The sequence below is a fragment of the Planococcus citri genome, chromosome 5 (assembly GCF_950023065.1).
Source record: "Planococcus citri chromosome 5, ihPlaCitr1.1, whole genome shotgun sequence".
Taxonomy (NCBI): domain Eukaryota; kingdom Metazoa; phylum Arthropoda; class Insecta; order Hemiptera; family Pseudococcidae; genus Planococcus; species Planococcus citri.
This window is the reverse complement of record NC_088681.1, coordinates 71840979-71868329: the sequence shown is the minus strand read 5'-3', so window position 1 is coordinate 71868329 and position 27351 is coordinate 71840979. Positions and strand designations below refer to the sequence as shown.

The window sequence follows — 27351 nt, the reverse complement described above, 5'->3', positions numbered from 1 at the left end:
ATACCTACCACTACCTACATAAAATATATGTATTTGTATGTAGATGTACATACATACCTATACACTATGTATACAGTACTTACAAATACCTACCGCGACCGTACGTAAAATGCAACAAATCAATCAAAGCTGTAAAAAGTAGGGATACAATTTGAAAAATAGAAACAAAACCGGTGCTTTAGCCATTTGAGGTAAATATTTAGGTACCAGGTACTTACTATAGCTAAAAATGACAAAATGTACTCTCGTATAAGCCATGGGCCATGGGTGAGATGAGAAATTGCGAATCGCGTATCGCGTATAGTGTATCGTGTTTCGTGTACCTATTGCGATTGAGACCAAGTCGAATCATCTGCGGGACGAAAAGTTTTTTCGCTTTTTTTTTTTTCGTTTAAATAATTTTCATTTTTACGTCATCGAGCGAGAGAATGAGTTGGCTACGAGCGTTGCCGGTTGCGTCTTGTATGACGTATAGAATTGAAAATTCGAATAACGTGTACCACGTGTCCGAGTAAGCATTATCCGCAAAAGTACGAATACGAATACATACCAAGTCTAGGTAGCTAGGTATGTAGTAGGTAGTAAGTACAGGGTGGACAGAAATATCGGGTACCCCTAAGAAAGTTTTTCATTAAAAATATACGCGTAGGTTGGCAACGTGAAATACTCGTAGATGCATATGATTGGTGAAATGTTATCTCTCCAGTCTAACAACCAATCATGTGCTATCATTATTACGCGTATCATTCACCGTGACCAACCCAAGTATTTAGCAGAAAACTTTTTTAGGGGTACCCGATATTTCTGTCCACCCTGTACATAGGTAGGTACTAGGTAGGTACGAAGTACAACGAACGAACTAAACTAACGTAGGTACGTAAAAACTGAAAAGCGACGCCGCCGACGGACACCTTCTTAATTTTAAGGTGGTGGCGGTAGGTTCATCTGTGTTTCAGAGTTGGAATTGCTAAAAATTAACGGGTACCTACCTAGACCTACTAGGTATGTAGTTTCTCGGTAGTCGTTCAGATATCGCGAGCTCGACCTTCATCTCGTCGTCGTCATTACGCCACGGCCACGCCAGCGCCATCACCACGTTCTTTCGTGAATTTGTAGTCATCCTACTCGACTACTCGACTACTCGCAAACACTACAGGGTGCGCTGAAATGCTGAAAATGCTGCAAATGCTGCAATCTGAAATATCGAGTACCTACTACCTACCGTGTGTCCTGTACACTGTACAGTGTACAGTAACGAGTGTACACCCAAAAAAGTTATAATAATCATAGCGCACAATTTGGTTGTTGGACTGATGATTTCACGATTAGTCCAGTCATTAAAGACCAATTATGTCCCATCTACGGGAAAAATTATTATCAAACAGATCTTTCGCAAATATTGTTCACAGAGGTCCCCTCAACAACATACTAAAAGTCCTGGCCCGTACGGGGTCCGGAACCCCCTAAAAGGGGGGTGGAACCTCCCCCAAAATCAGTTTTTCGCCATTTTCTCCCCCGTATTGCATTTTAGCGAAAAATGTGTAATAGATAAAAGAATCTACGTCAAATTTCCGATCTAATGATGTATCAACTTTCCTTGTATGTTCAAGGGGGGCGGAACTGCAACCATTTAAATGAGGGGGGTTTTCTGAAAAATAGATAAAGGCTATAGGCGCCTAAGAGGGGTGAAATGGTCCCCGAAAACGTTCGAGTTGATATTAGTATGGAAGGTAGGTACCCTTGAGAAACTTCCGCGTAGAAAGTTTCAGATCCACATCCCCTCCTCTTTTTGGAGAACCCCCCTTTTCTGAAACTTCAATAACATTTTTCTCAGCCCCATTTCAACCGATTTTGAAAATTTTTCAGTGTGTTATGTATATCCTTAGTAGGTATCCCCACAAAAATTTTCAACCCCCTCCCCTCATATTTACCCCTCAAAATAGTGTTTCTCAACTTATTTTATGCTTTTTAACAATAAAAAAATTGAGAGGGCCAAATACCCTGGAGAGGGCTAGATGAGTCTAGCAAAAAATCTGACGTCATATTCGTGCTCAGCGGTATCGAATCATAAGAAAACGACACCCTATTCATTAATAATTAGTTATTTTCCCCAATATTCCCATTTCACCCCCAACCCTCTCTAAGACTCATTTTTACATCATTTTGAGGGGTAAATATGAGGGGAGGGGGTTGAAAATTTTTGTGGGGATACCTACTAAGGATATACATAACATACTGAAAAATTTTCAAAATCGGTTGAAATGGGGCTGAGAAAAATGTTATTGAAGTTTCAGAAAAGGGGGGTTCCCCAAAAAGAGGAGGGGGTGTGGATCTGAAACTTTCTACGCGGAAGTTTCTCAATGGTACCTACCTTCCATACTAATATCAACTCGAACGTTTTCGGGGACCATTTCACCCCTCTTAGGCGCCTATAGCCTTTATCTATTTTTCAGAAAACCCCCCTCATTTAAATGGTTGCAGTTCCGTCCCCCTTGAACATACAAGGAAAGTTGATACATCATTAGATCGGAAATTTGACGTAGATTCTTTTATCTATTACACATTTTTCGCTAAAATGCAATGCGGGGGAGAAAATGGCGAAAAACTGATTTTGGGGGAGGTTCCACCCCCCTTTGAGGGGGTTCCGGACCCCGTACGGGCCAGGACTTTTAGTATGTTGTTGAGGGGACCTCTGTGAACAATATTTGCGAAAGATCTGTTTGATAATAATTTTTCCTGTAAAAATGTCTTTAATGACTGGACTAGATGCCAACCATGATTAATTTTTCTTTTTTTTAAAGAACCCTTCTTTCGGGGTAGGTATTCGATATTTGAGACTTATAAGTACAATAGACTCCCAATTATCCGATGTCAATTGGGGCGGAGAGGCATCGGATAACTAAAAAGTAGGATAATCGATTTTTTGATTTTTTACTGAAATTTAACGAGTAAAAGTCGGGACACAAAAGTAGTATCATTAAAAACTTTAAAATTACATACGTGGGTAACAGAAAAGGTTTATACTCGCGTTGGATATGTAAAAATAAACAACTCGATACCTCAGATTCGTCAATTTTCTTATCAAAAAGAGTGTGTGTTGGACTGTTGGTGATACTGTAACTCGTATCGTAATAGAAATGACTGTTCGTGCTTCGTACTCGTACAAGTATTTGAAGTACCTATTATATGAGACAAAAATTATAATTTGACATCAATTTGAGCCAAAATTCAGCGTTAGTCGGATAAAAAAACATTATCCGACTTTTTTTGGTCGGTTAATCGGAAGACTTCGGATGCACTTTTTCGATCGGATAATCGGCATTCTACTGTACTTACCTATATGTAACATGGAAAAGAAAAAGAAAGACGACGAATCTCCGGATTCGAATAATTCTGATCTATGTACGTAATCGTTATGTACAATGTACATTGTACATTGACCAAATTTAGTGAACACCTTCTTTTTGAGTTAAAAGTCTGTTGGAAAAATTTCTGTCTCCGCAGAAGGGATGTAAGTCCGCAGTTAGGGGGCATTTTTGAAGAAAAAAAAACAAAACAAAAAACGTACCATTTTTTTGCTCTAACCCCGCGAAACCTATTTGGGGGGGGGGGAATGCCTTAGTTCCAGAAGTTGGTTGGTATTTTGCGCGTACATTCTGCGTCGACATACTCGTAAGTCACTGCCCTCGAAATCCACAACCACTTTTAGGATTCTACCGAGTGGTCGAAAATTTGCAAATCACTTGATTTTGTGTAGGTGTTACCCTTTAATGTGTTTACACTGAAAGAAATAAACAGTAATAGTTACATTAAAACGATGCACTCAGTGCATTAAAACGCGGTAATTTTGGTATAGGAATGAAACGCATTAATCAGTACACATTTAGAGAAGTAACTATTACACAGAAGTGCAGTAACCATTCCATCGTTTTTATTCAACAGTATTTAAAAAGTGGGGTTAAGTATTATCAATTTCAAGTTTCTCCGCACATCATCATGATTTTCACTGCAACGAATTTTTCAAGACCTAATTTCCCTACAAAAATTTTCCTACCTAACCGGGATTCGAACCTGCGACCTCTCGTTCTAACTGCCTGCACTTAACGACATGGCCGCAAGAAGAATGTTTGATTCAGGCCCTCGAAGTATTTATAAGTTTTTAACTGTTTGGGAATGTTTACCACTGACAATGTACTCAGTACATCGTTTACTGTATTCAGTAAATCACTAGGTACATGGTTCTCAGCCATGTTTAAGGAATGTAATCATTGCTTACTATACGATGTAATTATTACCCACCAAATGATGTTCTGAATACCATGTCTGCAGGACTGAGTCCCCAAAGAAATGTAATGAGAACATAGAAATGAATTTTGGAAGGTAATGCAATAAATCCATCCTAGCGATGTACTCATTCCATTATTTGATGCATTCTCTGATTTGAACTATGTAATCATTACATCAAAATGAGGTAGGTAATTTGAAAATTACTGTACTGTGCAGTAACCATTGCATCAATTTTGGGACTGAATACAGCATTTTGAAAATCATTTCTTTCAGTGTACTGTTATTTCATACATTAGGTACCTGAGAAAGTGTGAAATTGGATTTTTTCTATACTCGATCAACGAATGAAATGCGATAAAGTAAGAAATGAAGGTTAATTCGAAGCTAAAACAGGGTGTCCCGCCACAGAATAACCTCCAAGCTCCAGAGGCAGATTTTTGGCCACGCACAAACAATTTTTTTTTTCATTTTGTATTTTTATCGTTACACTGTTGAGCGACCGTGATAGGTAGAGTGTTGAGGTTTGCGGGGCTCGCTAGCAAATTCAGCGTAGAATTTTTTGATATGGCTAATAACTGTGGCTGTGCCAGATGAACAGGAAGACGTGACAATCAGTTGCCTCGAATTGAAAAAGTGCGACATTTTTGGTACCGCAGACCGCGCCTCTCTATCTCAATTTGTAAAAAAGTTTCACCACTTCTACGCTGAACAAATATTAGCCACGTTAAAAAATTCTACGTGAAATTTGCTATCGAGCCCGGCAAACCTCAATTTTGTAACAGTTCATTTGACGATTTAACTGATCCCACCTCGCTATTTCATAGAATAACAAACTAGATTCTTCATACATTACCTAAATGAACTAACCCTACGAACAATATTTCGGTAACATATAGGTATAGGTATTAGGTACTTACTATGTACTTACTCGTATGTAAGTATACTTAAGTAGGTAAATTTGCACTTTGGAAAATATATCCGAAACATCGAACGATACCGTCGTTGAAGTTGAGCGACGGTTTCGAAATGCAGTGGCCTCAATTTGTAGCCACTATCGCCAATTTCAAAACACCGAAAAACATTGCCAGGTTCTTGGGTAGGCCTAGGTAGAGGTACGAGTAGCTTTTTTGCTTGATTTTTTTGAAATTGGTTCGCTCATTGAACCATCCCATCCAATCCCATCCCATATCATATCAGCGTAGCGTATTGTATTGCAGGCCTATTGCGCTGCATCATCATTTCGCAGATGACTCGCCGCGCCGGATTTTTTGTGTTCGTATTTTTAGGTATGTACAGGGTGCCCAGAAATATCGAGTACCCCTAAGAAAGTTTTTCATTAAAAATATAGGTTGGCAACGTGAAATACTAGATGCGTATGATTGGTGGAATGCGTTATCTCTCCAGTCCAACAACCAATCATGTGTTATCATTATTACTCGTATCATTCACTGTGACCAACCAAAGTATTTTAGTAGAAAACTTTTTTAGGGGTACTCGATATTTCTGGGCACCCTGTATTTGTATACCTATTGAACGAAGATGTAGGCACTCGATCGATCTCGATCGATTAAACGAAAGGTTTTTTGTATTTTTATTAGGTAGGTAGTTTAATTTGTACATAATCGATCTACAATATTCTACATACATAGGTAGGTAGGTAGGTACTCAAATCAGTAAGTGTACGTTTAGATGCAAGTATCATCTTCCAGCTAAATAGTTAATATGTATGTTGTAGGTTCGTAGGTATAAGATTGGTAAAAAAAATTAAATAAAAAACATGATAACTACATTTAACGATAATTTTATGATAGGTAAGGTATACACAAACACATATACCGAATACACCCTACCCATTACCCATTGCCCATTACCCAACCCGCGAACCACGATTTGGACTACCATCTTTTTCATAGCTTAAATGCGTAATTGACCGAATGCTGGAATGCTCGATCTTTCGTACCTACGTAGATAAGGGGCTACCTACATCAGCAATTCAGCATTATTACTTTATTAGGGTACCTATTGATTTTGAAATTTCAAAGCTGCAAACGCAATCGAGATTCGAGATTCGAGATACTCGATACTCGTACTCGTACTCGTAATTATCGAGTAGGTATGCTGAAAAATGAAGAGCACAGTCATCGTATGGGTTGGGTAATTGGCGGGGACGGCTGCCGGCTGCGCAATTAGGCGTCTATAGACTTACCTTCGGCGAACATACTCGTAGTTTTTGTTTAGTTACTACTAGCTACGACCTACGACCTACGACCTACGAGTATGTACTTTGTAGTATGTAGTATGTGGTATGTACCTCGTACATATCGTATTCGCCATCGCAAATCGGTAGATGTGCATATCTCGTAATCGTAATGGTACATACCTACATAGCCTATGTAGGTTAGAGGTAGCTTATGTACGACTCTGTCTCTGTATCCGTAGTAACCGATTAGGTAAATGACGAAAACAGGGGTCAACTACGAATATTACAATAAATACATATATAAACTACGTGTACGTGTACACCTCATGGAACAATACGATTACAGTACGAGTACGATAGCAGACATTGACATTTTACATAGACTATTAGTATTAGGTACATAGGTGGAGGTGTGGAGGTACTTATCTAAACGGTAAGGTTAGAAGGTAGAAAGGAGAAAATGAAGGTAGAGTGGCGACTGAAAAATGGCGCTTGGTCGGCGGCAATCTAAGACGCGTACACTGACGAAGTGGAAGTGGATTGCTGGCGCAGAGGCGATGGCGATGGCGATGGCGCTGGTGGCTTCTGCGGCACCGAAATCCACCCAACATGAGACGCGACAAGCTGTTCGGACTTGGAAGAGAAGGCCGGCCGCAGCGCCGGCGGCGGCGCCGGCGATGGTGACGCTTGTGGCAACACGTTTGGTAGAGCGAAAACCGCGTAGTCGTACTCGTCGAGTGGCTTGCTTTCCAACAAATCACCGCTCGGATGGTCCAGCTGCTGCGTGCCGTTTGCGTTTCGGATTTCATTCCATAGCTGCGAATCGGTGTCTGCTTGACGACGACGACGACGACGACGACCGCCGCCGCCGCCGCCGCCACGTTGTCCGTGATGATGGTCATCGCGATTATGCTGATGATGATGACGTGGCGTGGACGCCGACGTCTGCCTTGTGAAGCGCCTCCAAGTTGGCGGGTCGTCGTCGTTGTCGTCGTCGTCGTCGAGAAGGCCGAAATTCCAGACGCTTTGACCGTCCAAGGCGGCCGAACCGCGTCCAAAACGCACAAAATTATCCGATTTTCGGACTGGTCGCGGCGGCGTGAAAATATCGTCGTAGTCCGGATCTGGTCGACCCAAACGCATGAAATTACTCGACTTGCGAACTGACCGAGGTGGCGTGAAAACGTTGTCGTTGTCGCCATCGTCGTCCGGATGCGGTCGCCAATGCGATCGACCCAAACGGATGAAATTTTCAGCCCTACCTAAACGCATAAAATTTTCCGGCTTTTCTCGTTTCGTTTGTCGTCGCTGGTGCTGCTGGGGCTGCTGCAGAAGACGCTGCTCGTTTCGACCTAATCTCATAAAGTTGTCGTGTTTTCTAGTCCAGCGATCGTAATCGCCACCGCCACCGCCGCCGCCACTGCCACTGCCGCTGCCGCTGCCGCCGACACCTGCTGCTGGCCCATTGCGACCGTATCTGATGAACGAACTGCTTCGAGTATTCATTCTTCCCAATCGCAAGAATCTAGAGTCGTGTTTTCTGCCCAGCCTCATGAAATTGTCGTGTTTACGTGGAAATCTGGCGGCGCCGCCGGTTTGTGCGGAAACTGCGCGTTTCGTTCTCGACCAAACCGCATGCTCGTCTCGGTCGCGTCCGACCACGTAATCGTCATCTCCGCCGCCGCCGCCGCCGCCGTCATTGTCGTCGTAGTAGCTGCCGCCGCCGCCGCCGCCGTCTTCCGTTTCGTCCATCAGCGGCGTCGGGTTTTCTTTGGTTACGTCCGCGTTGCCGGACATGGTCGTTTTCGAACGTCCCAAACGCATAAAGTTATCACGGCCTCGGTCGTATCGGCTGAATAGGTTTCGACTGAACGTATTGCGGCTCGTCCTGACGAATGGATCGTCGCCGAGCGCCATCCTCAGCGCCGGATTACGACTATCGGATTCGGTCGCCGAAGCGGCGTCGTTCGGCCTCACGAAAACAACGTGGCTCGTCTTACTCACGGTAGGTGGCCTGAGCTTGGGCCTGGGCCGAGGTCGCTGTTCCTGTTCGTCATTTTCGTCATCGTCGTCGTCGTCGTCGCCGCCGCCGCCGCCGCCGCCGCCGCCGCCGCCGCCGCTCTTTTCCTCGACCAACGTGTTGGTGGCGCCGGTGGCGTTGTATTTGTCTTCGCTGTCATCGTCGCTGCCATCTTGATCGTTGTCGACGTCGTCGCTGTCGCTGTCGACAACAGCGACAGCGATGTCCGCATTGGCGAGAAGGTCGTTGGAATCGAGATTTGCGTCGTTGTTGGTTGTAACGTCGTGTCGAAAACGACGACGATGATGATGATGTTGCTGTTGCTGTTGCTGTTGCTGCGGAAGATGTGGTCGCAGACGGCGAACACGCAGACGACCGAAGCAAGCGCGATGGCTGGAATTGGAGGCTGACGAAGAGCAGGTGAGCAGCGACGACGTTAAATCGGCGATGGTGCGGTGGCCGTGGCCGTTGCCGCCGCCGTCGCCGGCGTGCACGTCGGCATTATTAGCGGTTGCGAAGGCGTCCGCGGCGCCGTCGTCGCCGTAGGCGCCGTGTAAGATTTCGCGTTTACGCAAATTGATCGATTTATCGGCGCCCGTCTGTTGCTCGTTTCGACCGAAGCGAATAAAGTGTTTGTCGACGGCGCTTCTTCTCGTCAGCGGATCGATAGATCGTAGCACAACGCGTTTACGATACGCAGCGCCCGTTGTTGCCGTAGTCGCCGCAGCCGCAGCGCCAGCTGGCACCGTCGACTCGGAGACAGGCGCTACCGGCATCGGCGCCGGCACCGGCACCGGTACCGGTACCGATGCGGCCGAAGCTAAATTGACCGAGGCGAACGCGGCCACCGTTACAGCGGCCATTGTCGTCGAAAAGCACAAACAGCACGCGAATACGGCGAGCTTGCGCCACCAATCGCACCATTTCGAGTATTCGTGGTGTTGGCTTGTCATTTCTGTGTTCAGCTACGCGTACACTGCGCACAGCCAACGCCTGCCAGGTATCTGAAAACATAACCGCGTCCACCGCCATCAGAATCACAACGAAATGCTATACTCGATTAGTTACCTAAAATTGTACGAGTACATGTACGTACGAGTAGGAGTATAGCTATAGATACATACGTAAACGACAAACGTATCTACGAGCTTCAGTACGTCTACGTCTACGACTACGACTACGACTACACAAACGTCCGTGCGTGAAAAATTCAACACTCGTAACCCTGCCGATGGAATGAACACTACACACAATACACAATACACAATACACATTACACATTACACATGCAGTCTCTCGCACTCGTATGGTAGTTTTCTCTGGTCTGGTCTGGTGTGGTCGCTATATTCCTCCATAAAAGCTTAAAACTACCAACCAAAGTACATACGAGTTGGCACGTACTCGTCGGCGCAAGGTGCGAAGCGAGTTATACGTACCAAGTTATAGTGACGTACGCCGTACGGGATCTGCCAACTTAATGCTATGGGCGCGGCCGCGGCGCGGCGTGGCGGTCCTGCGAGTTGGGACAGAAGCAAAGGCGTGTGGCGTGTGGCGTTTGGCGTTTGGCGAGTAGCCTATACAGTATAATGCGGCGCGCCTAAAAATGATGGTACGTTCGCGTGGTGCGATATTAAAAAGCACCCAGCGCCGACTTTCTTTTCATACGATTTAATTTATTCAAATTTGTACGACAAGCGACAAAAGCAAGACGCTCCGACGCGATCCCGCGTCATCGTGTGTACAGTGTACATATCGTACATATGCAATATGCAAATGCATAGGCCTATACAGACATGCGACTAATGCTTTATACAATACGAGTACAGCCCATCAACTGACAGCTTCGGTCATCGCTATTATTATCGAATTATTTACTTACGAGCCAGTACCTACATCCTTGATCCTACATCCACATACTGTACTTACTCGTTTGGTGACGCTATTTTGTAATGCCATTTTACGGATCAGCATGACTGTCCGTATCCGTATCCGTATCCGTACAGGCGTACCTACTACCTACTACCTACTACCTAGTACCTAGACCTACGTCGTCTACGTCTACGTAGGTATATTCGACCCAGATCCTTCGAGCGAGGGTGCTGCGTCGTGCCAAAGTCAGTGTTGACCGTTGACTGTTTACCGTTTCTGCCTACCATTTTCAATTTTCATCACTCGCTGTCATACACGAAGGAATTTTCAATTTTGTAATATACCATCTCCGATTCCGAGCTACGTCTATACGTCTATAATGTTGACGAAAATTGGCGAGCGAGTCAACTTGGAATCGGGAACTACGTATGTAGTAAGTAGTTACAGTTACCTAGACCTACCCAGAAAACTCGTTCAGCTCGCTAGGTAGTCGTAGTCGTAGTCGTAGTCGTGCAGAGGGCCGAGCTAAAAATTCTCAAAATGACGATCATTTTTGTCTCTCTCTCTCTCGCATGGTGTCACGTCACCTGATTGGCAACGAACCAGCGAAGTTTAGAAACTCGAATCACAACTTTTTAGCGTGGGCAGGGGATGGCGGACAAGGTACAGCTTGAGTTACACTTCCAAAAAGTGTTGAAAAACCACGCCCCCCCCCCAAATGAGCCTATATTTTACAACTTTTGGTTCGGCCTCTTGTACGGCTAGGAGGTTGAAATTTTTTCTCGATGGTCTCCCGCTCAACCTCGAATTGATCGCTAATTTTTGTCAATTTCCAGGATATATTATATATATATTTTTTTTTTCACTCCATCTTACTGTACAATGTACATTGTACGTATGTATAAATACGACTGCATACTGCATACCTCTACCTATTATCTACCGTCGTCGCGTCGCCTTTTACGCGTACCGCTACCCACCCACCCACCCACCTACACTCGCCCCCGCCCATTACCTACTTAGCATTTGCCACTTGCCGTGCCGTGCCAAAAATTAGAAAATTAAACGAAAAACGTTTTTGTCGCGTTAAAATCTATCAAGTAGGTAGGCAGGTAGCATTGTTTTTGCTGCCTCATTCACTCGTCGATTACTTACTCACTAACTTAAAAGCTTTCTTACTATATTATTTTTCATTTACATAAAAAATACGGCGCATCCGGCGATACAAATAAAATCAAACGAACGAACGAACGAACGAACGAACAATAAGCAAATAAAAATGTACGCCTAATCCGAAAAAAAAAAAAAAAAAAAAAGGTGCGAGAGAATGAAAAAAAACAAACAAAACAAAGGGGAGAGTGAGAGAGAGGAGAGAAAGAAAGGATGAAAAATTTTTGAAAATGGAAAACCTTTTCGAAAAATACGGAGGGCAGAAAACGAAGTAGCGAATCGGTTATTTAAACCAATTTAGGTAGGTACTTAAGTTTATGAAGATTGCCATTAATATTGTATGCCGCATCAGCCGCATGCCATAGCCATATAATGCGGAAACGAATCAAGAAATGACGTACCCAACACGAAATAATTTTTGTAGCGCCTTAGTACGAGTACATACTTACACTTACATAGCTACGTGTACGTACTACTTTTGATAAAATTGTGCAATTACGAGTAGGTACTACGAGTATTTCGTACATACTCGTACTCGTACTCACCTAATGTACTATACGAGTACACGACGCACGTAGGTACATGTACAATTTAAAAATAGCCAACCGTACCCGATGCAAAGGTACCTAGTACCTACTACTTACCTGTACCTACGTATCAAGTGAGGTTTTTGCGCACTGCTCCAGTGCTCGGCCCTCAGGGTGTCAGGGTTGAAGACAAACGCAAAGATAACACGATGGAATCAATTTATTCGTTTACGAGAGTATGAAAAGTTGATAAGATACTCGTAATACATATGTAAATGTATTACGATACGACGACTACGACGAGTAATAGCGCTTTCGTTTAGATCGACGATTAACATTTAAATTTACTCGTAAATGCAAAATCAACATTCGACGAGTAGATGAAAGCAAAACTCGTCGTGCACTCGACAGGTAGCGGTACCTCTACGTACGAGTATCTATAGTATACAGCTACAAGCAAAAAAAGTTCACCAGGCTCTCATTCGGCCCCCATTACACCTAGGAAGCTATTTTTTTTTTTTAAAGAAAGCTCTCGATGAGTACTTGATGCGAAAAATATAGCGAAGGCCCAATTTTGATTTAAAGGGCCTCAAATTTTGGAGAAAGGGGGCTAAAATCAACATAAAAAATTTTTGGAAATACACTTTCTTCCAAATTTCATTTTAAACCGAATTCCAAAATTTGAACCGATTTGGTATCATAGGGAGCGAGATATGCCCCAAAAACCAATTTTTGGGCCCCCTTTTCTAAATTTTCAAAAAATGGACCGATTCTGCTCATTTTTGTTTTAAAATATTCCTTATGACGTGTAGATATGTTATAAAACATTTTGAATTCAAAATTTATTAGTTTAAGCATGAAAAATTAAAAATCAAAAAAGTCCTTATTTTGAACAATTTTAACTTTGAACTTCAAATTTCTCGGCCGAACATTTCCAATTTGCTAAGCATTTTTTTAAATCATCAAAATAGTAAACAAAACAGCCAACTTATAATTCTCAGCCAAGTATTTCTCTTTTTAATTATTCATTTTGCTTAGTAAGTTGCAGTTAGGAAACGGTCTTGGGGCCAACCTTGAAAAAACGAGTTCTGAGAGAGAAAAGGGAGAGGGAAGGGGGTTTGGGGGCACAGCCCCCAAGAACGAGCACGGGGGTGAGGCCGCGAAGCGGCCAGGGTGTGGAGCCCCCTAGTACGAGTATACGAGTATACGAGTACAATAGGAAAGTTGTAAAAGATCCGGCATTGGCAGTTTCAGTCGCTTCGATAGCTTCTGCCAAAATTGTTATACATACGTACTCGTACCTGGATAGTGGATAGGTAGAGGCACGTAGGCACGTAGACACGTAGACGTACTGCGTAATGCGAAAAATACGCGGGTAGATGCCAGATGGAATACTCGTACGTAAGGGCACTAATGGGTAATGGGTAATGGCCAACGAATTTCGGAGTAAATGAGCAATCGTTGCGCGAGTAGGTAGGTAGTTAGGTACTAGGTACCTATCTATTACAAGTTCGAATATCGGCTTATTTGTCGCGTCGTCCGTCCTCTCTCCCGTAGGCCCTAGGCCCTAGGCCCTAGGCTCTATTTTCAATAACGTCGCGTCGGTATACCATACCTATTACCTACGTGCTGGGAAATACCCGGGGTTGTCTTTGTCTGTCTACTTTTCCAAGGCACTGACCAATAGCCGCGCCGCGCCGTCCAGTCGAAATATCCTTCAAGATGCGATGCCTCGCTGTTCTCTTACGTAAGTAATTTACGAGTATGTACCTATTCCAATTTTAGGGAGAAAATTTCGAAATTTCGAAATTTCGAGCTAGTAGCTGTAGGTACGTGACGCGATGGGTAACTGCGTGAGTTTAAATAGGTAAAGGTACATACGAACGAATATCTGCCTCATGCCAGGAGCCTGACACGACGTGCGCGTATTGTCCGTCTGTCTTTTGTGGGGAGGGGGGGGGGTGTCTCTCTCTATCAAGGTAGCCCTTATAACCGCCGCGCCGCACCGCTGTAGAATAGGCTATGGGCTATATGCCTTTCGCAAATAGGCCTAAAATAAACACTCGTTGACGATAGCGTCGATGTTGTCGCTCGTACGAGCAGGTACCTACTTACCTACTCGTATGTACTTGGAACGCGTTGGAAAAAAAAGAAGAAAGAAAACAAGCGATAAGTTTAAATAAATAATAATCGAATGCGGATAAGGTGTCGAAGGTAGCCGAGCGGCTTTTCGGCCTGTTGGTTTACGCGTATTGGCGTATGGCGTACGGCGTATAGCTTGACCCGTTGCCTATGGTACGAGTAGGTAGAGGTACCGAGAGGCGAAAGATGATGATTGAAAAACAAGTCGAAAATTATGGTAGTACGTACAGTACACGTATACGCTATATGCCATACGGCGTCACGGCGCGGCGACGGCCGCCGCCGGCGCTATCGTAACGTTTTTGTAAACTAACGCCGCGCGCCGCGCCGCGCCGTACCAATGGTACCATAGTCAATTAGTCGATGCAGTCGATGCAATCGATGCAATCAATCTTGACGTTCGTTGTTGTCGTCGTCGTCGTCGTCGTCGTCGTCGGTACAAAATCTTATACAAACGAATACGAGTACAATTTTATGAAAACACCAAAAACAAAAAAATCAAATTCGTTTGTACGACGGATAGGAACGCGAACGCGTGATTAGGCTAAATGTTTCGCTTCATTGGCTTGTCATTCGCACCGCATTGATGTATGATGCGAGTACGAGTACGAGCAAAAAGCAAGGTAGGCCGCGCCGAGTTGTACTCGTAATAACACTTAGCACCTACTTACTCGTATTGGTGGGTCTGGGTACCTACTCGTAGGTGCAATTTCTCACCTACGCCGTACGCCGTACGCGATATGCGGCTCGTACGTATTGGTATTTGGTATTTGTACGTCTACGTAGACGTGCGATTTGGTTCGAGCTGAGAAATTTTCGTTTCCATTACTCGCGCGATAAAATTTCGATTCGGGTGATTTATCGCTGACGCCTGATAGAGCGGGCAAATAGCGGTTTTAAAAAGGAAAAAATTGGCACATCAATTTTTTCTTCGGGAATGTGTTCGGATGGACCCTCTGAACCACCAAAAAAAAGCCGACTCTCCTATCCCTGGAGGAAAATTTTTTAGGGGGCTGAAACCGGTTCCGATTCACGTTTTTTGCGTTTTACTCCGTAAATATTAGGTTTTTGAGAAAAACTACCATGAAGAAAAATGTTCCCCTTTCAATTCTCGACAATTTGATGCTACGCTCGATATCCATTGCTCAAGGGGGGTGTCCAAAAAAAGGGGTGAAAAGAGTAGGTGTTTCAAAAAAGGTCAGTCCAATAAATTAATCAAAATTACCACTTAAAATCATTCGTTTTGGCTCAAATTTTTTTTACAAAGTCTACTCACCCAACTACTAATCAAACTATCGTTGGTTTGTCTTCAACCCTCCTCGGGGGTTCGTGAGGGTTGCTTGATTTTTCAAGTAACACACTACTGAATCATATATTTGAAAAACAAATCTGGACGTGCGATATATCGAATAGTATGTTTTCGAGGTCGCTGAATACGAATATGAACTCATTTTTTGCATACAACCCCTCAAAGCCCCTCTGTGCCCCAAAATGGGGGTCAAAATTTTGAAAAATCGTGAAAAGTCGAGTGATATATCGAATGGTACGTTTTCGAGGTCGCCGAGTGCGAATATGAACTTATTTTTAGGGTCCCACCCCCCAATGTCCCTCTGTGCCCCAAAATGAGGGTGAAAATTTTGAAAAATCGTGAAAAGTCGAGTGATATATCGAATTGCATGTTTTAAAAGTCGCTGAGCACGAATATGACCTTATTTTTTGGGCCCAACCCCGCACAGCTCCCAACTGCTCCCAAAAAATACCAAAATTTTGAAAAAATGTGAAAAGTCGAGTGACATATTGAATGGTATGTTTTCGAAATCACTTTTTTCCTGCTCTACTTACGATCCCTCAAAATCCCCTTACGCCCACTAAATAGGATAAAATTTCGAAAAGTCACCAAAACGCCCCCCAAATAGGATAAAATTTCGAAACGTCACCAAAAAACGTGTAATACGTCGAATAGTATGTTTTCAAGATCGCTGAATACGACTACAGACTCATTTTTATTATTTCACTCATTTTACTATTCGAACGTCTTATACTAACGCCACAAAATTATCCTCAATGTCTTTAGTAGGTAAAATGTCAATCTTCTTGTCTATCTCAGTGTTTTCATTTCGATTGTTTTCCTGTAAAGTTTTCGATTTCATTTTTTACAGTAGACTCCCAATTATCCGACTTTCAGGTTATCCGACTCACTTTTCGCATTATCCGACCCACCAAGGTCGGATAATCCAAAAAACATCTAATTTTTGATTTTGGAGTGTAAATAATGATGCAGGATTCAGCATTTTGTATTCTAACAGTGTTATTTTCCTTGAAATCGATCCAACTTATCTCAAAAAATTATAATTTGAGTCAGTATTTCATTGTCTTATGTACAAAAGTACGTTATTTTTGTTTATTAGATATTTTTTCGATTCTTTGTTCCTGTTTTGAGCCAAAACTTGATTTTCTGAATGAAAGCTTGTCGTCACAAGCTTATGCACTTCATTTTTACGCTTAAAACATCAATTTTGGATTATCCGACTTTTTTGATATCCGACCCACCTTACACCCCCGATTAGGTCGGATAATCGGGAGTCTACTGTATTGGCTACCAATCGAAAACAAAATGAAATCATTTTTTTTTTATGTAAGAAAACATCGAAAATTAGTAGTTCGTAGTTCGTGTTTTTTAAAAAAAAACATGCCATTCGATATATCAGTCGACTTTTCACGAGTTATCAAAATTTTGACCTTAATTTTGAGGCACAGAGGGGCTTTGCGGGGCTGTAGGCAAAAAATAAGTTCATATTCGTACTCAGCGATTTCGAAAACATACCATTCAATATGTCACTCGACTTTTCACATTTTTTCAAAATTTTGGTATTTTTTGGGGGCAGTTGGGAGCTGTGCGGGGTTGGGCCCAAAAAATAAGGTCATATTCGTGCTCAGCGACTTTTAAAACATGCAATTCGATATATCACTCGACTTTTCACGATTTTTCAAAATTTTCACCCTCATTTTGGGGCACAGAGGGACATTGGGGGGTGGGACCCTAAAAATAAGTTCATATTCGCACTCGGCGACCTCGAAAACGTACCATTCGATATATCACTCGACTTTTCACGATTTTTCAAAATTTTGACCCCCATTTTGGGGCACAGAGGGGCTTTGAGGGGTTGTATGCAAAAAATGAGTTCATATTCGTATTCAGCGACCTCGAAAACATACTATTCGATATATCGCACGTCCAGATTTGTTTTTCAAATATATGATTCAGTAGTGTGTTACTTGAAAAATCAAGCAACCCTCACGAACCCCCGAGGAGGGTTGAAGACAAACCAACGATAGTTTGATTAGTAGTTGGGTGAGTAGACTTTGTAAAAAAAATTTGAGCCAAAACGAATGATTTTAAGTGGTAATTTTGATTAATTTATTGGACTGACCTTTTTTGAAACACCTACTCTTTCCACCCCTTTTTTTGGACACCCCCCTTGAGCAATGGATATCGAGCGTAGCATCAAATTGTCGAGAATTGAAAGGGGAACATTTTTCGTCATGGTAGTTTTTCTCAAAAACCTAATATTTACGGAGTAAAACGCAAAAAACGTGAATCGGAACCGGTTTCAGCCCCCTAAAAAATTTTCCTCCAGGGATAGGAGAGTCGGCTTTTTTTTGGTGGTTCAGAGGGTCCATCCGAACACATTCCCGAAGAAAAAATTGATGTGCCAATTTTTTCCTTTTTGCCGCTGCTTTTTTACGTTATTTTCCCGCTCTATGACGCGTCATTCGCATGCAAAAAGCAACACCAACAACAACAATTATTGTCCGCGTATACTCGTACGATACGAGTATGTAAGTGTAGGCAATAGGCATAGGCATAGGCAGGTCTACGGTTGGTAATCACTCGTATCTGTTATGGTATCAAAATGGCGCAAAGCAGATTATCAATACTGTATTACTCGTATGTACTAATAAACAAACGGCGACGGCGACTACCACCACCACCACGAATCTTAGTCATACGAAACCTAATTAAATTTAATTAGTCGGCGACACCAGCGGCGGCCTCAACCATCGAGACGAGTTTAAAAGGCTGCAGCGTTGATTTTCAAAATATCGTCCCCTCGATAACCGTTTGGCTCGTCATCGCATCTTCATTAGTCTTACGCCGCGCCGCGCTGATACGCTTACGCGTTATGCAAACGTAAAATAAGAGTAGGTAGGTAGGTAGGTAGGTAGGTATGCGGACCTTCGTGGGCAGGCTGCTGCAGCTGCAGCTGCAACTGCAAACTGTAATTCGCGGTGAATTTTCAATCTTTAGAGCTTAAAAATTCAGCATCAGCTCTCCAACGTTCGCTCGAGGAGCGCGTACGATTATGTACTTAATTAAACGTACGTAGCTCGAAGCTCGAAGCCGTAGACGCGTAATAATCCGTATGCATGCTTCGTTTTTTGTTTTTTGTTTTTTTTTCACCGAAAGAGCCTTCGTTCCTGCCAATAAGCGACCGCGATGATGCAATTTCGCAATTTGCTGTCCACTGGGCAGCGGGCAACGGGTTGTTTATTCCACCAAGATCGGACAGCGATAACTCGGATTAATTAGGATTTTAGAAGAGAAAAGATAGCGCGCAGTGCTTGCAAAATTGAACTCGTAGAGCGTAGACGTAGAAGGAAAAAAATGGCAGGCAAGTGTACGACTAAATTTGAGAAGCATGGCGATGGCGATGACGGCGTCGTCGCGGCGCATTTCGCGTTCGCGTTCGAGTTAGGCTACCATCGCAAAACGTAGTACGTAGGTAGGTAGGTAGGTAGGTAGGTAGAGGTACGTGCTACGTACTACGAGTATTATATCATCGTCGTTGCCTCCTAAATATTTAATATCTCGCCGAATACGCAGGGCGAAGTGCGGTTGCGACGTAGTAATTCTATACGACGAGCTTCGGGTATCACATAGACTCTTACCGTACCTATACCTATGACACTGCCGACTACGAGTATTAAGTAGGTAGAGGTACATACGATAGAATACGATAAGTTGTGGTAGAGCGGAGCGGAGCGAAGCGTATACCTGATCTATTCGTACGACTACGACTACGAGTATTCGTTGACGACGCCGACGTGAACGTACCTACGTAGACCTACTACCTAATACCTAATACCTATACAATTACACATATAAACTTGAAAGTACCTACCAAAGTAGGTATCTGCTACCTGCAAGACGGGTAGATAGAGAGACTTTAGCTTACCTATTCGTATTCGCAAAGGTACTCGTATTACGTATGGACGCCGCCGCGCCGCGCCATCGCGCCATGCGCCGAGTACCTACCTATCTGCCGGAAAATACGGTATTCCTTACCTTGAAACAAGTCTCTAGTTTCAATAGGTTTGTTGGGTTAGGTCAGGTGAGGTTCATCATTGATGTTAACTTTAATCACCGGTCAACCTTACCTACTTACTGCTTACCAGATGGAGAAGAAATGTAGGCACCTATACATTTATAGTTACTATACTAATCCAGCGCTCGCAGTCTTGCAACAGCTCTGTACCTACTCTCTAACCTACCATGTACGAGTACGTAGCCTGATTCTCGTGTTCGCTGTTCGTACTCGTGGCGACGACAGCGACACAGTGTGTGTGAGAGAGAGAAAGAGAAAGAGAGATGCGGAGAAAGGGTAAGAGAAAAAAAATGCCAACATCCAGCACACGCCAAAAGACAAGAAGCGAAGCTTTTCAACTGCTGACGTGGCGGCGGCAGCAGTCGTACTTTTCGTTTGTCGTTTTGATACGCGATGCGCGATTTAGTAGACGTGGACGAAAGATTTTTTCAAATTAAACTCGGGCAGGGGCGCGGATGCGATGTCGTCTTAGCAGCGAAACTGCTTATTTAGTTATCGCGTCATCTCGTCGCATTCAATTTCATTTAGTCAACGGCCGTCCAAAACTACGTATGAAGATAAACTCGCCACCATAAATCATCGCCATTTTCACACACACACACACACACACACACACACACACACACACACACACACACACGTATACCTTGTACCTACCACCACCACCCAAGCCACTCTGCTCCTGCCGCCGCGTCGCTTCCGGCCTGCTATTTTTTACCTACCTAAGGGCTAAGTAGTAAGTTACAGGCTATACCTATTTACAGCACACCGAGGTAACGACAGCCAGTACTTTCAATTTTTTTTTTCATTTTCCTTTTTTTTAGACAGAAACGGAAGAGTTTCAACATTCCAATCTCGCATCATCGTCGTTGTAACTCGTACCTAGCCAATTTTCGGATAACTCGATCGACAGATTTGTTGATCACTGATCACTGATCAGCCTCGACTCTCGAGGTACCTGTACCTACCTACCTATGTACGAGTGATGTGATTGTAGCGATAGCGCACGCGAGCTGTATTTACGGCGAACCGAGTATGCAATTCTATTAACGCACCTCGGCAAGGGTTGTGGCGGCGGCGCGGCACGGCGCCGCCGCCGCGCATATGTAATTATGTATGTCTTTAAACCTATTTGGCTATTCCTCGGAAATCAGAGTTGAAAATTAACAACACTTCAGGTTGGCTATTTCGTTCTGATTTTTTCACGAGTTCTCTTCGATAATCTGTCAGCATTTTTTGCCGTCGCGCGTCGTACTATCCGTTCGAAAGATGGCGAGTGGCGAGGGGCGAGGGGCGAGGGAACCTGGTCTCGGATGGCTCGTGCGTAGGTATCTTGGAAAAGTCAAATTTGAATTTTCAGAGTGAACGCCCAACTTACGATAGCGATAAAGATAAAAGTTGAAAGATACCTATCGTTTACTTAATACCTAATTTGAAAAAATTACAGCGCAGCGCAGCGTCTTTTTGAAATTTTTCAAAGTGTAGTCTCAACGCATGCCTTGACAGAGTGCACACTGCACAGCCTCCATCCCGATTTTAATCGAAATTCTAAAGAAATATCTAATCAAAGCGCCATAAATAACGTACGCATTGTTTCTTAGGATTTTTTCTCACTTTTTCACCGCCTAAAAACTACGATTAGATTGACCAATGACCATGTATAGAATTTTTTTTTCTAAAATTTGCAAAAGATTGACATTACGTTCGATTTGATCGAGTTGATTGGCAATATTGCAATACGTCGGCACTCGGCACTCGGCACTCTTACATATTCGTATTCGCATTACTTTTTACGCGGCTGGGTGTGGCAACTGGCGACTGGCGACTGGCGACTGGCGAGTATGATCAACGAATAGGTATCAGGTATCTCCTTGCTACGGCGAACTGCATTCGTTAGAGATAATATCGAAAGCATTTGGCTGCAGCTTTATCTGCGATTGCGGAATGAGGCGGCATGGCATTATGGCGTACAACTTATACGCTTTTCAAGCTGGTCAAGTTTTCTCGTCATCGGCGGCGGCTGCGGCCGGTTGCAGATTCATACGTACGGTACTTAGTGGCTATGGCTATGGCTATGGCTACCGTACTGGCTGTCAAATTAGTACGAGTAACTCGACAGTCGCAACCCGCAATCAATTTTCACATTCGTTGAATTTACCTACACGATGCATCGAGCACTTGCACCAACGTATAACGTATGTCGTATGTCGTATAGCTATGTAGGCGTAGGCCTATAGTCCGATACCTTACTTGTACGTACATGGTGTAAAATACACTTACACACGACACACTACACAAAGAAAACAAAAAAAACAAAACAATCGAGTATTAACCTACCTGGAAAAGTCTTTTCCGCGATTTGGCTTCAATTTTGGACGAGCATAAAATTCGGCTACATCGGCTGAAACGGCGCCCAATAAGTATTCGCCACGTTCGAAAAAGTTATTACGACGCGACGAGTATTTCGAACGAATGATTAGTTGACGCGGAAATGCCGACACAGCGATCAAAACACCGACAGATTCCGAATACTCGTAATTAAACAAAAAACAAAAATTCTGACGCCGAACTTGTTTCGCGATCACGGTTTTCTTTTCGTTTTTTTGTTTTTGTTTTTTGTGTTTTGCCGTTGTTGTTGGTTTTCGGTTTGGTTTTTCAGTTTATATTGCGACTATAATATGGCGGGTACTTGTACTTGGTCGTGAAAGACGTTTAAAGTCGAAGTGAAATGCGACCGAGTCGGGCTACGCTGCGCTTTATATATACTCGCGTATCGTGAGAATGAGATGACGAGCTGCCAGGTAGCCTACAACGGCAACGGCAACGGCAACGGCAACGGCAACGTCAACACGTTTACGTAGCTTGTTGCTCAACACGAACAAAATTAAGGGTTGGACTCGGACTCGGGCTCGGGCTCTTTGTACTCGCGTCGCGCTGCTGGTGGACGCGAAACCTCTCCAGACATAAATACGACTACGAGTAAAAATATATTACGAGTATATGTACTTACTCTCACTCTTACGTATTGGCCTGCTTATTCGTATTTTTTTACGTCTAATGTAGTGCTTAGTTGACTCGGCAATTGGCATTTCAAGCCATATGTGTCACCATTTGCTTTCGCCACTTTTCATCGCAAAAATGGGGCGATTATTTTTGCACGCAGTTTTAGGTAGGTAATAGGTATCTGATCCACATTGTGCCATTTTTATGACATTTCAACGCAGGATCGAACCAGTTCGACAAATACGCGAGTACGAGCACAAATGAAATGTTTCAGCTTGCCACCGCCACCGCCACCGCCAGCGTATCGAGCGTCTGTGCTCTGTCCACCGTTTCATTTTTGAAAGCAGCTGTTACTTAGTCGAGAATGAGCACAAGCGTGAGCATAAATACGAGTATGAGTATTGACTATCGACTATCGAGTGTGTTGTTCATACATGATCTTTGGTTTAATTGCGAGTTTTGTTTCGCATTCGCATCAACTAAGAGATGCGTCTGAAAAAACAATAAACCGTGCCAACGAAAGAGGAAGAATGCTGCGTGAGCTCAGCCCAAGCTCACCGCCATCGTGCCTGGTCGCGGACTGCGGACTGCGGACTCGCGAGTAGGAGTTTTACAAGTTATTTCCATTATCTAAGGAAAATGTACTCGCCATTGTTAGTATGTACCTACATAGGGTAGAGAGAGAGAGAGAGAGAGAGAGAGAGAGAGACGGAGAGGTGCCTTACCTAATTTTGTAATAGGTAGTACTTCGTAGCGCGGTGAACAATAACCGAACAAGTTTCGTCGTAACCGGAAGACAATTTGTACAAGCAACCAAAGAAGCATACTGTATCTAACCCGCCGCCGCCGCCGCGCCGTAGCGTATTCGATAGCGTAACAAGGGTAGGAAAGGAACTATAAGGTACCCAGACCCAGTAAACGTACGACGTACCTATGTTCAACGTAAGTACGAGAATACATCTGAGTTAGCTCTGAGCAATACGAATAATACGATTACGCGTAGATAAAAAATAAGACGGTACAGTCGTTTATGTAAAAAAAAAAACAACAACAACAACAAAAAACCTACCACGCACGTACCCATAGTAAGTATACGTACCTACAAGTAGACTTACGAGTACGTCGTATGTTTAGCTAAAAAACACGCTCGCTCATCCGCTGACAAAAATGTCTCAGTCTCAAATCATCGAAAGTAAAAACAACGTTAGCTGCGAAGAGAATCATAACCCTTAAGGCAGTTTTGTATGTTAGCACCAAAGCACCATGTACAAATCCTACTTATTTAACGAGTTTCAATTGCGTGTGTGTTGTTTTTTTGCATTTTGCATTTTGCATTTTGCATTTTGCATTTTGCATTTTGCATTTTTCGTCGAATCTTGTTTACGATAGTTTCATTGAAATACCATCAACTCACTCGCTAGTCTTTTGGTAATGTTGGAAGATTTTTGTGATAATTTCACCGCTACTATAATATCTACCTTACTCGTATTTGCACGAAAACAACAAACTGTTTGCAATATCGTTGATGGACAAAAGTTGAAAATTTCATAATTATGCAGGTGAGATAATACCTATACCTACTAGCTAAGCAATAAGTACACAAACGAACGAAAGAATAGGTGACGTATGCTCGTGCGTACGCTATGTATATATTTATCGCTGTAGGTATCCTAATTATGCGCGCTGTCGTTCTTGTACACTGTACACTGGATTACGAATTTACGATGCGATACGATATTAAAATTAGTTCGTTCATCAAACGCGCAATATGTACGTCTACGTATTAGGTAGGTACTGGGTAGCTCTAGCTATGTATGTGTACAGCTACGAGTAGGTACGGCATCCGAGACAGTCATCAAACAAAACTCACAAACTTGGTAACTTATCGTATAGGTACTAGGTAGATATCTGTAAACCAACCAATCCAATCGTACGTAGACGTACCTACACCTAGCTCTAGCTACGCTACGCGTATTTTTTTCATCGCTACCCAAAAGTACCTACGAGTAAAATCACACTCGCACATCTTTACGTAGGTAGTAGGTAGAGGTACGTCTACGTACGATGTGAATGCGAGCGCCGCGCCGCGCCGCTTAAACCAAAACATAGATTTTTACTTTATATCGCGCAATAAGTACGTATAGCTATACGGAATTAAGAGTACTAACAATTATACCGACGTATCGCGCTTAAAAGAAACGCGTACGTGATGAGCTTAAAATTCTTTGTACTTTTCGCTAGCTCGCGCCAGATGTATGGTCGTTGGTCACCGACCACCGACTTAAGCGGATTACCCACCTATTTTACGAGTACGTCGCCTACTTAGGGGATCAAAAAAAGAAAAAAAGAAGATGAAATCATCGTACATTTGCACGTAGGTCAACTCTACAACGTAATATGTGCTCGAGTAATGCGCCAAAAGTCTACGCGAGTACCTTACTTTCTACATGGCATACTATCTAAGTACTTCTGTATATACATCTACCTACGTAATACGCCGTAGTCCACCGTGATGAACAATCATCGAGCGTTCTAGGCAAAAAAAATACGTACGTCGGGAACCTAGTCGCTCGCTGTTTTCAATTCGCGATTAAGTACATACATACATCTTCGTTTGTTGGAAAATACCTACTCACCTACGTCGGGAAAACAAAAACGACGATGCGAACGCATCGTACATTATTGTCTGTTAACGTTTTGGGGGGTAACCGTTTACCGTTCCGTTGATTTAATTTATTTTTTATCGAAAACAATTCGATACTATTTTATTCGTTCGTTGAAATTTTACTGACCTAAATTTGCAACACTTTCGAACAATTATCAATACGTACTTATTCGTTTAAAAATGAATGATACAACTTTCAAATAAGCGATACGCGACGATATCGATGAAAAATAATTTATTTTTTGTAATACATGCGAATACCGAATTACCTTTAAAATAACAGAAACTTTTCTTAATTTTGTAAGCGCTCGATCAACGTAGAATATTTTATTTTTTCATTCTCACCAATACCCTCGTTCACGCTCTCACGACCACGTTTGTTCTCGATTACAAATCAAACCATTACCTACGTTATCGACGAGGATAAAAAATAATTAATGATTAGGTAAAATAGTAGATATATAAGAAAATAACCGTAAAAAAAAAACGAAAACAAAAAAACTTGAAACAGCGAAACGATTTTATGATTTTAACGGTCTGTTATATTACATATTTTCAAATTGGATTTTTTTTCGACGACATAACGCGGAATCTTATTCGGTTTCCATTGCCACAGTTGGTACGGGATCGGGCGGTGGGCTTTCTGAACCGTCATCGGAGGGTACTTGCTTCGAACTGGACGCCGGTGCGCCTCTTCGTTCTTCTCCTTCGATCATACTCAAATAACGGGCGATATCGTCTTCGGCCGAGTCTTTATACGGCGTATCTTTACCGACGATTCCGATGGATACATTCTGTTATCGCGAGAAAAAAAATATATATATTATCAACGTTAACGTCGGCGATGTACTCGTCTAACGACGACGATTCCACTACTTACTTTGGTTGTAAGTTCGACTTCGTTAGGTAAAGTATCTCTCAAAGCGCGTAAACCGTGAGCGATTAGTTCCTCGATGGAACAAGAAGGAAAAACGTCCAAATGTTTTTCTAAATACGTTCGAGCGCTTTGCGATCTAGAACCGATGGCCATAGCGCGACAATCGTAATAGTTGGCGGAAGGACAGGTTTGATAAATATGAGGTCCTTTGTCCTGGTGGAAAAACAGAGATAACGAAGCGTTAAAATTTAAAAACACCGTCCACCAATCGATAACGCTACACACGGTGTAAAAACTCACGTCGTATCCGGCGATCAACAAGCCCACTCCGTAAGGTCGTTTGTCGTACCGCTGAGTGCACACTTGCATTTTATTACCCAATTTCAACAATAATCGATTGATCGGCATCGAAGAGTTGTGAGAAAATTTGAAATTTAAACACTCGTTTCTCATATATCGGCTGCAACAGCGAAATAGGTAAGGTGTAAAGATTTAACGCGTAGCGTTTCGTATTTCGTATCGAGATCGACCAACTTACCTCAACATTCGCGCATCGGCAGTCAGCCCGGAGATGGATATGCCTATATGGTCGTCGATTGGAAAGAGCTTCTTTTGATACGCCGATAATTCGGAGGCAGCTCGCTTCAACGCCACCAGCACAGCGTGCGTTTCATTTTTCAAGCCAACCGTAGCCGAGCCGAGTTTAACTGCTTCCATGGCGTACTCGACTTGGAAAAGTCGCCCTTGCGGACTCCATACCGTAACGTCACTGTCGTACTGATTGCGAAACTAAAACATACAAAATACGGCGATAAATCGCGTTACAATAGCGGAGGATAGCAGTGGTATACGTTCGAGAACCGAACGTGTTAACGTCGTCGCCTGAGCTATCGATGTAACCAAATCTGACGAAAATTATACCCATTTCGAGTGTAATTCGAGCTAACAAAGTATCTAGGGTTTACGTTCGAATGAAAAACAATACGTTACCATTGCAATTCTCCGGAATACTCGACAACTGAATCGAACGAATACTCAGAATACAGGACTCGATATCCGCATCGAATACTCTGATATTTTTATGAAAAAAATTATTTCTACAATAAAATTAATTTGTAAAAAGTTAAAAACGAATCGCACAAAGATGGATATTTTTCATTCGTATTCGTATTTTTTCAAAACCGCTATTCACGATTAAAAAACA

General features: G+C 43.0%; 2 protein-coding genes across 2 annotated transcripts; both read right to left on the bottom strand.

The window, feature by feature from the left end:
- Positions 1-5854: 5854 nt before the first annotated feature.
- On the bottom strand, positions 5855-22425 carry LOC135847058 (uncharacterized). The gene is made up of 2 exons (XM_065366452.1): positions 21940-22425; positions 5855-9511 (listed from the first exon to the last, which is right to left on the bottom strand). The coding sequence occupies exon 2, from the start codon at positions 9458-9460 to the stop codon at positions 6995-6997; it is 2466 nt and encodes an 821-aa protein (XP_065222524.1). The 5' UTR covers positions 9461-9511; positions 21940-22425; the 3' UTR covers positions 5855-6994.
- Positions 22426-25490: 3065 nt separating this feature from the next.
- Prosalpha6 (Proteasome alpha6 subunit) lies at positions 25491-27336 on the bottom strand. The gene is made up of 5 exons (XM_065369007.1): positions 27138-27336; positions 26686-26936; positions 26448-26607; positions 26151-26360; positions 25491-26064 (listed from the first exon to the last, which is right to left on the bottom strand). The coding sequence occupies exons 1-5, from the start codon at positions 27138-27140 to the stop codon at positions 25864-25866; spliced, it is 825 nt and encodes a 274-aa protein (XP_065225079.1). The 5' UTR covers positions 27141-27336; the 3' UTR covers positions 25491-25863.
- Positions 27337-27351: the final 15 nt, after the last annotated feature.

Coding starts and splice junctions, on each gene's coding strand:
- LOC135847058 (XM_065366452.1), bottom strand. CDS start 9,460: ATGACAAGCCAACACCACGAATACTCGAAATGGTGCGATTGGTGGCGC.
- Prosalpha6 (XM_065369007.1), bottom strand. Junction 26,608..26,685: donor GCCGATGCGCGAATGTTGAG/GTAAGTTGGTCG, acceptor TCGCTGTTGCAG/CCGATATATGAGAAACGAGT. Junction 26,361..26,447: donor TGTTGATCGCCGGATACGAC/GTGAGTTTTTAC, acceptor TTTTTCCACCAG/GACAAAGGACCTCATATTTA.